A 13,021-nucleotide genomic window follows, 5' to 3' on the forward strand; every position below is an offset into this window, starting at 1 on the left:
ATCTTGTGTCAATTTTAAAACAATCTATATTCATAATTGTTGTGTTTAATGAAATTGTAGATTTGTACAGGGTGATGATTTGTGGTTGTATATTTTCACAACTTTCTGGCCAAGCTTTAGATTTAATACAGAAAACTTTTTTGTCTAAACAAGTTACTGTATATTTGCATATAAAATATTAAATAAATAGAAAGTTGCAAGAAAAATTATGTAAAAACTTTGGAATCACTTGGATTTCTGCATCATACATTTCACAGAACATGTGTTCTGATCTTCATCCAAGTCTGTCACGATCACCAGCTATCTAACCCACATACTGTAGATCGCTAGAGAACATTCACTTTCACTCAAAAAACAATTCTGCCACCATATGAACTACAGCTCCTATCAGGCACCACTCACACAAATCTGTCACCGTTCTCAATTGATTAAGCACACATAGTTGGGAGCTACTCATGACTGATTACATGGACCATATAAACAGTGCACACACTCTCAGACATTGCTGATTATTGGTACATACGCTGTAACATTAGAAAGCGTTTTCCATGTTTAGACTCTCCGTCTTTCGACCCTCGCCTTGTTTAATTGTTTATTCTGTCTGCCGCCTGTTATCTGACTATGCTTCTGGATTTCCCTGTATGTTACCGTTTGCTCCTGATTGTGACCATTGCCTGCCTGACCATTCTCTGTGTAATAAAGTACTGCACTTGGATCCTCAACTTCGTTGTCCAGCGTCCAAGTTACAAAGTCCCAACAACAGAAAAACACAGTAAGAAAAAGTCTGCTTAAAATAAGACCACAGAAATATTATCCTTTTATATTATTTATTTTTTTGTTTTGTTTTGTTTTTTTAACACAACATGTAAATATTCACAGTTCAGGGTATAAAAGCATGTAAACCTTTGGGTTTAATAATTAGTTGACCCTCCTTTGGCTTCAATAACCTCAAATAAGCATTTCCTGTAGTTGGAGATCAGAACTGCACAACAGTCAGGAGGGATTTTAAACCATTCCTCTTTACAAAACTGTTTCAGTTCAGCAATACTCTTGGGATGTCTGGTGTGAATTGCTCTATTGAGGACATGACACAGGATCTCAATCAGGTTGAGTTCAGGCCTGTGACTGGGCCACTCCAGAAGGTGTATTTTCTTCTATTGAAGCTATTCTTTTAATGATTACTTTGGGTCGTTGTCCTGTTGCATCACCCATCCTCAGTTGAGCTTTAGTGGCAGAGCAGATAGTCTTTAGTTTACCTGCAAAATGTCATAATAATTTTTTTAATTCTGTTTTTCAGTTGATAACAGCAATTTGTGCAGGAAACAGTAATTAGTATTATTTTCTATCTTTTAGTATATATAATATGAGAGACTTACTTTGTTTACCGAATAAGTGGATCTGTATGGATGTGCAATGTAAACATTACATAAAAGTTCAAAATGTAAAAATTTTTTATTTCATACAGTATATTAAGTTTTTAGTTATGATACTCCTAAAATCCTTCCACATATTTTTTACAAAATTATCTGCAGATATCTGCGTGTTAAGTCATGACGTATCAGTGACGTGTAGAATACTGTTTCTTGGTCCAAGCCGCTAATCATTTGAATTGAGAAAATATTTGTTTATGACCACGTTTTAGTCAGATTACACATTAAAGCAAATTTCATATGCACAACAGTCTCTGGGCTTGCTGCATCACAAATATCAAAATTTGAACAATTTATAAAAAATAATCTCTTTCTGACCTTCGGATATCAGGCAGGGATATACAGTTGAAGTCAGATTTATTAGCCCCTCCCCACCTCTGTTTATTTTTTCCCCAATTTATGTTTACCAAAGGGAACACATTTCTAAACTTAATAGTTTTAATAACTCATTTCTAATATCTGATTTATTTTATCTTTGCCGTGATGACAGTAAATAATATTTGACTAGATATTTTTCAAGACACTTCTATACAGCTTAAAGTTAAATTTAAAGGCTTAACTAGGTTAATTAGGCAGGTTAGGGTAATTAGGCAAGTTATTGTATAACAGTGGTTTGTTCTGTCGACAATCTGAAAAAAATAGAGCTTAAAGGGTCTAATAATATTGACCTTAAAATGTTTTTATTTTTTTAAGTAATAAAACTACTTTTATTTTGGCCGAAATAAAACAAATAAGACTTTCCCCAGAAGAAAAAATATTATCAGACACACTTAAAATTTTCTTGCCCTATTAAACATTATTTGGGAAATATATAAAACACGAAATTCAAAGGGGGGCTAATAATTCTGACTTCAACTGTGTATATTATGATTATGATTTTAAATGTTTATTATGGCCATTTGTTGAGTCTCCCCATACAGTTTGATATAGAGGTTGGACCCGCTTTGCTTGACATTACGCGAATAGCAAAGCAAATAGCAAAAAATTTCAGCAGATTCTGTTTAGCCCTATCTATGTCCAAATAACTCAATTTTGGTTTCATTTGGTCCATAAAATATTTTTCCAGCTGTGTTGTGGAACATCCAGATGCTCCAGAATCAAGCAGAAATCCAAGTAATACCAAAGTGTTCACATAATTGTCCTGCAACTGTAAATATATTGCCCATGTTGGCACATTAAAACAGTTTTACTCTAGAAGTCAGCACACTTACAGTATATAAATAACTTTTGCAGCATGATTAAAATAAAGATAATTACAAAAGCTGTTCTGATGGCATATACTTTACAAACATATCTAGTCAACCTTTAATTATGAAAGTTAACAAGCAATCAAAAGTCTGGTGGTAGTAATTAAATGTAATGAAACAAAGGTAATTAAATATTTTTTATTCACCACACACACTTATAAAGGGTCAGTACTTATAGCATAATAATAGCTTACATGTTAAAACTAATTATAGTCGAAAACTGGAATTATATTCGCTTTCTTTGGGTTTTTATTGTACTTTAGATAAAACATTTTCGAGCCAAAAAGAGCCAATGCACAACATGACTTCCATAAAATGACTGCATAATATTACTGATCCCCCTCTGTGCATGAAAGCCAGCAACAGTGAATTGGGTTCTGGATGTAAGGTTGAAAAAAATAAAACTTGTCAGAACGTAATACTTCTTCCATTGCCCAGGGGTCCAGGTTTTACACTCCACACACCAGGTTATGTCTTTGTGTGCTGGCCTTGGAAACAAAAGGATTCTGAACAGCAGCCCTGCCATAAATCTGAGCTTTGTAAAAGATTGTGATGTTTTTTTTTTTCCAAACTCAAAGAATTCAGATCTGTGGTCATTTTTGAGAAGTCACTTTTAAGGCACTTAGCAACTGTGCTAAGAAAGGTCCATCTATTCCTCTTGGGAACGGATAAAAGCGAGGAATGAACTGTGCTCACTGATAACACTGTTTATTTGCAAGCTCTCTCGGAGACTGGTTCACTAAAGGAATTACTATGCACATCAAGTAAACACAGCCACAAAGTCTGAGCTCAAGACTATTTGTGCAGGGATCAAATATTTAAGAAACAAAGGTTCTTCGTTGACATTGATAGCTCCATTAAGAGTCTCAAAGGAAAGTTCACACAAATATTAAACTTCTGTCATCATTTACTCATCCCTATTCTTATTCCACAACATATTTGGGATTCTTTCGTCTGTTAAAAATAATTAGAATTTTCTAAAATTTTCTAAGTGATAGGCACTGACTTGGCTGAATATGAATGGCTTCCAGTTTTTCAATAATACTTTATAATAGAGTATTAATAGTAAATAATAGATTTTTACACTCTGTAGAAGTCTGTGGAAAAGCGAACACCCCTGAGGCATCTTTAAGCAGCAATCACCAAAAAAAAAAAAAAACTTTTATAGACCATTTTAATGTGGTTATGCCATTGGCCCATGAACATTTCTTGCTTTTTATCAAATTCAATCATAACTTCATATTAAAACAGCTACCGTAAAATTATTTATTAATATGTGGCTCTTTTTGGATTCTCCGAAGCTATAGAAATTAAAAATGTTAAACAGGAAATACTTTGGGACCATTGTTTTGGTTTAAATCCCCCAAAATGGTCTATATAAAATATTAAATACATTTTAGTAGTTTAGTGCTTTCTACTTGTCATTTAATTTTTATTATGCATACCTGTAACTATCTTTTCATTTGTTTTTGGATTTATTTCTATGTTTGTATCGTATTGTATTGTTTGGGATTTTATTTTTATTATTATTATTTTTTTTTACCAAAATCTGGTTCAATCTTGATTCCATGTCAAATATTTTTTAAGAGTACACAGCTTTACTTATTGAGCATCTACAAACCCAGTACCTACTGTATATGACCACTATGTACCTCGACTGAATTAGAACGTGAATCATATATCAGTACTTTATTTTAGTTAAACTTAAAGAGTCCCTATTATGGGTTTTTAAAAATGACCTTCCATGCAGTGTGTAACACAGCACTAAGTAAATAAAGTCATCCAGCTGAGGTTTGAATCTGAGAATGCACCGTGTTTAAAACTATTGATTCTTCAACAAAATAGTCAACTTAAAGTTAAATAAATGAATCATGTTTGGTTCGGATATTTAGCTTATACGCATCGACATCGACACTGTGCATCACCAAAAAAGAAGTGCTAGATCCGGTAAAACGTGAACGTGCCTTTCCCTTCAGACATTAGTGGAGTGCCGGGAATTACAGGACTGATTATGAAGCGGAGGTGATGATCACTATCAGATGGAGATTCGGCTGTGGGGAATAAAGGGTTAAAGTTAATTTTCACACAATACCACAGTATAGCCAACCTAGTGTTGTGTTTGTTCCTGTCATTTTTCTGATGATTGATACAATAACCTACACTGCAATGTGGGATTCGTTGGATGTTTGTTATTAAAGGAAGGAGCAGCAGAGACTATTATATATGGGACTTTATCAGTAACTGTTACAGTTTACATGGACCAGCTTCTTCTTCCTCCGGATTATAAAATATAAGTGTAATTAAAATTGTAGCCTCGTTTTCTGTAGTTTGTAAAATATGTATTTAAAATTATGTTGTACCTTGTAATCGCTTTACTCGGCTTGTAATCACTTATCTATTGTAGATCAGGGCATGTACTGTATCTCCCAGGTTAAATCTGTATGGGGCTGTTAGCATATTGCGTCCAAACTACACTGAAAACGAGACGCATGCTTCTTTCTTTACCGAATTAAATGTGTTTCTGAACTCACACTCCTTGTTTGCCGTTACTTTAGCTACCATTAGCTTTTCCTCACACGCGTGGCATGGTCAATTTTTAAAACAGTTAAACTTTTGCCACTGTGTGGATTAATACTGAATGTGTGTCATTGTTTTTACTTGGTGTTAGGGTTAAGAGTAGAGTAATATGCTGTTGTTTAACTGCATTTCTTTATTGGATTATCGCATTGGGCTCTCACATACTCTTTTATAATGCATAATAGGGGTTCTTTAATTGCCTGAATTGTTGATTGAAATCAAATCATGCATCTCTATATTAAAGAGATCAATAGGTCATATTTTGAATCAGTAACTTATAAGTAGTATAAATTCAACTTGCATATATTGTTAAACCTGCCTGCTGTGCATATGGCTGATTTTTCCAACCATGCATACAATATATACAATATGATAATCGTTTTTGCACTACTTCATTTAGATCATTTAGAACTGAACCATTGTTTGTTTTACAGTCAGGCAAAGAAATTAATAGACTTAACAGCAAAAGCACTGAAGACTTGAATAAACAGATACAATGAGGTGTCAAGGTCAGGTGTGAAGAGAAAAATGGATATCAACTTCTGTACTTGAAACAAATAAAGACACTTGTATCCATTATAACTTGTGAAAAAGCATAGACATGGCTTGACTGTGACTTGAAAGTACAACGATTTGATTAAAAAATATCTTGAATTTTTTTCACATTTCATCTCATCTCATTTTTATCTGCTTATCCGGGGCCAGGTTGCAGGGGCAGCAGTCTTAGGAGAGAACTCCAGACTTCCCTCTCCCCAGACACTTCGTCCAGCTCCTGTGGGGGGATCCCGAGGCATTCCCAGGCCAGCCGAGAGGCATAGTCCCTCCAGCGTGTCTTGGGTCTTCCCCGGTGGGACATGCCTGGAACAACTTCCAAGGTAGGCGTCCAGGAGGCATCCAAAACAGATGCCCGAGCCACCTCAGCTGACTTTTCTTGATGTGGAGGAGCAACAGCTTTACTACGAGCTCCTCCCGTGTGAGAGAACTCCCCACCTTATCTATTGGAGTGTGCTCTGCTACCCTACGAAGAAAACTCATTTCAGCTGCTTGTATCCGGGATCTTGTCCTATCGATCATTACCCAAAGCTTATGAACATAGGTAAAGGTTGGAACATAGATTGACCGGTAAAACGAGAGCTTTGCCTTTGGCTCAGCTTCTTCTTTACCACAACGGACCAGTACATCGACCGCATTACTGCTGCTGCTGCAAGTTGGGAAGCTATAAGCAAGCCCACACCAGCCCGCCGCCTCTCACCGTGGGCAACTCCAGAGTGGAAGAAATTCCAGCCCATTTTAAGAAGTTGGGTTCCAGAGCCACAGCTGTGCGTGGAGGGGAGCCCAACTATCTCTTCTCGGTATCATTCCACCTTCCGCACATACTCGGCCTCCTTCCCAAGCTCAGACAATGCACTGGCCCATTAGGACATGTAAGTTTTAAATATCCCCGCTTAGTTTTTTTTTTATTTTATTTTTTTACTTTATATAGAAAGCAGATTTGAATTTTGCAGCTGATGCATTGACACATCAGTGTGATTGTACCGAATGGTCAATAGCACTCCAAATATGAATGAAAGTTTGACTGGTTTGGCATGCAGATATTTTCAATTGCTTTTGTCAAACAATGAAATTCAAAGTAGCCCAACACAATGCTACACCCACTGACTTTCATTGTATCAGATAAAAAAAAGAAAAAAAAAACCTGAAACTTATTCTTACACATATGTATTATTATTCACAAAACAATGTCATACTGGTTTGAGCATCAGTATGAGTAAATGCTGACTTTAACAGTTTCTCTGACTGAAGCTCTTGAAGTTCATATATTGACTAATTGGCCTCTTTGGAATTCTGCTAGTTGCCTCAAGTTGCTTTGAAACTGACATATCAAAGTGCTAATTGTCAAACCTCCAGCAAGGCAGGACACATACTGCCAATATGCGATCTACTTTCTTTTGAAGCTGTGCTTGTAAGTGTGATCACATCAAGTTACTTTAAAGTTTAAAGTGTGATGCTTCTTTAAATAATAATAATTAAAAATCTGAGCAATCTATCAAATGTGCAATATATTAAAAAAAAAACAAGTGGAATACTTATTAATACTGAACAATATTGAATACTACTGTAATACTACTGAAACATCTAAATCTTTAAAGTGTTACATTTTGCAGCATCAACAATTTTACTGAACTGAATAGTAGCACACTTGTTTTTAGTACACTGAACTGAGGTTTTTGAAAGTATTTTAACTCTGCAATTGCTAGTAAATTTTACAAATAAATATAAACATTATTAAATTCACAAACATCTTGTGCATATAAGCTCACATTGTAAAACAATCTTACTGCTTAAAATTTATTTGAATCAAATGAAAAGTTCTAGTAATCTTACATTAGTCAAACAGACTAAACCTATAGACGAATTACCAACCTACGTCCCACATGACATCACATGGGTCGCAAAGTTGCAAATTTTTACTTAATTTAAACAAAAAATAATTGTAAAAATGTAAATAATATTATTAAACATGAAATTCCAAACCATTTAGTCAAATTAGATTTATTTAAATTTGCAATAAATAGTTTTGCATGACATATAGATGTTGCATACGCAATGCACTTAATGTATTTGAGTGTCCCTCGAAAAATTACATGTCAGCTGTGCCCTCACAATCCAAACATTACATGAGAGTGGGGTGGAAATGTTTTGCAGCCTGTGCAGTAAGCAGACCCGGATGAAGCGAGGATTATTTTTACATGTGAAGTTCGATTAGACATCCTGTGGTGCGAATTGGGCGTTTGACGCGCTTCAGACTGCAAAAGAAAGTTGGAGCAAACATCTAACAAATGGAGCAATGGAACAGAGAAGAGAAGCAAGCAGCTTGCAATGATGGAGGTTGGTTTAAGGATGGTGGCCACTGGATGTGATCGAATTGAAAGACATTATTTGTGCTCTACATGTATGGCTGGTATTATGATGTACATAAAAGAGTTTTACGGCAATCAGTGTTTTATGTGTATTACGGTAGGGGAAGCCCTAACCCATGTCATGGGTGAGGTACGTGATGTCAAATGCTCTGAGGGAGTGAAATCTGAGAGAAAGTAAGATTGTGGAAAAAATAAGCGATATACAACCTTTATTTGGCTTAATGCCTACTGTTTCAGATCTATTTTGGATCTTGTCTCGACAAGAGACTAAAATAAAGAAGCTTTATTTATTATTTGTGTGTTTTGTCATTGTGGCAGATTGCCCATCTAACATAGTAGGCTACCTAATATAATATATTTACATATTTACTTAAGGTTGCCTAAAACCTCTTTTTGATGGCAAAAGCAGAAATTTTATATTTAAAGGATTGGAAAAATCTTCAATAATGACATGTGCTTTCTGTTTAATTTTCATTAAATACATTTCATTTAGTTGTTTTTTGCTTCACGTTTAATTGCACCTGGCAATTAATTTTACTACTTGACACAGTTTTTGCTTTTCCTTAATTGGCAATAGTCCATACCATGCGAAACTCACAACTCCTTTAATCAAATTCTTGTATACCATCTCCTGAATATTTAAACTCACAGCAAATTGTTCTAACCTCCTAATAAGATATAATCTCTGCATTGCTTTTTTAAAAAATACATTCTACATGTCCAGCAAATGTTAATCCAATATCAATAAATGTTCATAAATATTTAAAACATCCAACTGTCTCTATTTCATGTCCCTCATGGAGCAAAGGTTTCAACCCCTAACTAAGAACTAGTTCATTTCTGCTAATTACCATCTCCTTGGTATTCATAAAAATGTATCTTCTGTTAACTCATTTTACGGCAGTTTAGAAGCAAATTTATACAATTATAGTACAAGGTATCTCTCTCTCTGTTCCTGTTTTAGTCAACCGGCCAACAAGTGCCATATCTTCTGCGTATTTAAATAACTTAAATCCTGGATCTTAGGTTCATTTGTGTAAAAAGGGGGCGATAAAAAACTTCCTTGTAGCATATATTAATTTCCTTGTAGCACATATTAATTTTTATAGTGCAGAAATGAAATAAAGTTGAAATATTGCTTGCATGGTAATTGTGAAAATTATATAATCATTATTCTTAATGTTTTGTTCTACATGTCCTAGGTATACGATGAACACATCCCAACAGTCCAACCTCTTCCCATTTTAAACGCAAGGAGTTGTTTCTAAAATATGAAGAAGCAAATAACACATAGCTTATTCCCAAAAGTCATCCAGAAGGTGGAAAACCAGCATGAAAAAACTAAATTTTTAATTTAATAAACTTTAAATTCTCGCAGAGTGCTTAAGGGGGAAATAATAAACTATGAAAGAGCCCGTATAAATAAATAAGCAAGCCGCATTTCATTCAGCCTGTTTCATTTCACACCTTGAAATTTGGAGCTCACAAAGAACCAAAACCCATTTATATGAAGCAGCAATCCAAGTTTTTGCACACAGGAAGCGATAATGAAACTCTAATTTAATTTCGGCTCCAAAACGAGGTGTGTGTCTCCCGTCTTTCCGACCACAAATTCAGCATCGGTGGCCACATTCAGTGATCATCTTTCCATTACATGTTTATGTCGTGGAACAAAGAGGGAAGGCTCATTAATGGTTAATCCATAATTCCCAAATGGAGGTCATATCACACTAATGGGAGGCCTTAATGAGAACTCATTGCTGAAGGAGATGACAGATGAAGGATGCTTGAGATCATTTTATGGATTGTGAGTATGGTGAGTACCACAAAAATCAGCACTTTGGAGCAGTTTTGTGGTTTAGATAAGCTCAAACATTGTATTTATTCACCATTATAACCAAAACATATTTGTTTCATATTTTGTAGCAGCTGCCATATACAAACCACATCTGCCTTTATTAATTAAACTTTCAAAGCGCTAGTTCACCCAAAAAATAAATACATTCCGTTAAGTCGTTCCAATCCACTAAAATCTTGGGTTTGTTTTCAGAATACACATTAAAATATTTTGAATGAATTAGCTTTCTCATCCTCCATGTATTGAAGACTGTATGAATGCACTGATTTCTGCATGGCCCTATACCACCTCAGAGGACAGATTATCCAATTGGTGTCCAAAGAATAGGAGAAGGGTAAAGAAGTCATAAATAGTCACAATACAAATAAAATAAAATAAATAACACAAAATAAAAGGCCAACATAAATACCAAACAATTAGCATATTAGAATGACAATAATTACAGCACTGAGAGGTGGTTACATAGTGGTGATATAAGTCCCAGTTTCAGAAATCTTAGAAATAAGTCCACCTTATAAACAGGAGTAATGCAACCCACTGCAACACCGTGCTGCCCTTAAAATTTTGGGCTGTGAACTAAATGGCACCAAAAATGACACCGAAATAGCAAAAAAAAAAAAAAAAACCTACAAACTCAAAGCAAGAGTGTATACAATGCACCTCTGCAGTTATACCTTTCACAATTAAAAGCAAAATGTGAAAAGTATTTGCTTTTCAGGGCAGCACAGTGGCTAAGTGGTCCTCACAGCAAGAAGGCCGCTGGTTCAAGTTCCGGCTAGAACAGTTGGCGTTTCTGTGCAGAGTTTGCATGTTCTACATGTGTTCACGTGGGTTTCCTCTGGGTGCTCTCGTTTCCCCCACAGTCCAAACACATGCACTATAGGTGAATTGGATAAACTAAAATGGCCGTACTTTATGAATGCATGTGTGAATATGAGAGTGTATGGGTGTTTCCCAGTATTGGGTTGTGACTGGAATGGCATCCGCTGCGTAAAACATATGCTGGAATAGATGGCGGTCCATTCAGCTGTGGCGACTCCTGACAAACAAGGGACTAAGTCGAAAGAATAGAATGAATGAATTTAACTCTCGTTTCTTTCATTCAGCATCAATAAATGTCTGCAAATTCTGCATACTTTGCTTACCTAACATTGAATGGATTCTATAAAACTGCTTTGGAACATTAGTCTCATCCTGTTTTTGATGATAAAAAACAACAACAAAAAAGTAACCCAGCCCTAAAAGCGCAGTATCTCATGCAACCCCTAGATTATTATAATTATTATTAGCCCTCCTGAATCATTAGCCCCTCTGAATGTATATATATTTTTCCCCAATCATTGTTTAATGGAAAGATTTTTTTCAACACATTTCTAAACGTAATGGTTTTAATAACTAATTATTTTATTGTATTAGTTTTTTTACCTTTGTCATGATGACAGTAAATAATATGGGGGGGTCTGAAAAGTCGCTAAATTCGATTTGACTGAAGTGCTCACACCTCGCGCATGTGCAGTACAGAAGGAACATTTCATTATTCATGAGGACCCCGGTTTTGAAAAGAAGTAATAACGCTAAAATCATAACAGTTACAGACAGATTTTTACAACATATGTATAAAATAAAATGTTTAAAAGAGCTATATGATTAATATAGGCTTCTTAGCATTGGTCAGGGCCCTCTAAATTTCCCAGAGCCCTAAACAGCTGCTTACCTCGCTTATTTATTAAGTCCGCCCCTGCAACTAATAATGTTTTTTTTTTTAAGTTTTTAAAAAAAATAATAATAATGCTTTTATTTTAGCCGGAATAAAACAAATAAGACCTGATCTGGAAGGTCTCCTGTTAAACATCATTTGGGAAATATTTGGAAAAATTCACAGGAGGGCTGATAATTTTGACTTTAACTGTATATGCATGTCTTTGAACTATGGATAAAACCAGAGCACTCGGAAGAAACCCATGCAAACATGGAGAGAATTAGCAAATTCTACACAGAAAGGCTTCCTGGCCCAGCTGGGACTCAAACCAGGGACTTTCTTGTTGGATGCAATCGTGTTAACCCCCAAGCCATCAGCTTTGAAATCCCGTACATATTTTTAGCAGGGAAGCCCATTACCATCAGAGAGAGAAAAAAAAAGCTTATTTAATTTGCAGCACGTCTCACTCATCCATTTCTGAGATAATAAATCTAGGAGTTCATTTTTGACAGATGCTTTAGATAAAAGCCCATCAGGCGGCTTTCTTCACCGAAGTCTAAGTTACCATTGATGTCGCATTGAATATTCTTTGATAAATCAAGCCTTTATGGTGCAGCATACCAGTGTAATATTCTGAGTGGCGAGACAATGCCTCATGAAATAATAATAGACTGAATGGCACTTACCAGGCTGTGTTGAACTCCACGTGAGCGTCAAAGAAGCCTACAACAGGAGCAGTGGCTGCGTTCCAGCCGTGAATCCTGGCACGAATGAGGCCTTCTCTCTTACTGTTCCTCACGATCTTCACCAGGCCAGGATATCGTTTATTCACATAATGATCCAGATTGAACTTTAGCTCCACTGTGAGAAAAATAAAAAAATAAAAAATAAAAAATAATAATAATAATAATAATGCGAAATAAAAACCTTCTACATCACAATTTATAATCTTATATCTCATGTTTATCAGAAATATATATATTCTGTCTGGTTCTTGAATCTGATTGGCTAAAAAAACAGCATTAGTCCAGCCTCTTCACTCGTCACCCTTGTGTATTACTCTGCACACATACAGCAACAAGCAGAGGACACTCTACATTTTGACAAATATTGCAGCTGTTGGACGACATAATGTAGTTTTGAGGCTTTTTTGTCGAGAATGTAGTTGTTTAGATTGCAACTATGCAGTTTATTTATAAGGATAGTGCCTATGTTCAAATATTTATAATTTCTGTGTCGGCGGCCATTAGCCTGTCATTGAGCAGACCAAAGATGGCTGACCTTGGTTA

At 35.4% G+C, this 13,021-nt stretch overlaps 1 protein-coding gene across 3 annotated transcripts in view; it reads right to left on the minus strand.

Moving 5' to 3' along the window:
- galnt9 (polypeptide N-acetylgalactosaminyltransferase 9) overlaps positions 1 to 13,021 on the minus strand; it is a 182,842-nt gene that overhangs the window by 103,446 nt on the left and 66,375 nt on the right. For all 3 annotated transcript variants that reach the window (XR_012406761.1, XR_012406760.1, XM_001337982.10), the window contains exon 4: positions 12,419 to 12,593. Coding sequence is in view for 1 of the 3 variants with exons in the window: in XM_001337982.10 (XP_001338018.1) it covers positions 12,419 to 12,593 (175 nt within the window). In the remaining 2 variants the exon portion in view is untranslated. The remainder of the gene's footprint in view (positions 1 to 12,418; positions 12,594 to 13,021) is intronic.

The sequence above is a fragment of the Danio rerio genome, chromosome 5 (genome assembly GCF_049306965.1).
Source record: "Danio rerio strain Tuebingen ecotype United States chromosome 5, GRCz12tu, whole genome shotgun sequence".
Classification (NCBI taxonomy): Eukaryota; Metazoa; Chordata; class Actinopteri; order Cypriniformes; family Danionidae; genus Danio; species Danio rerio.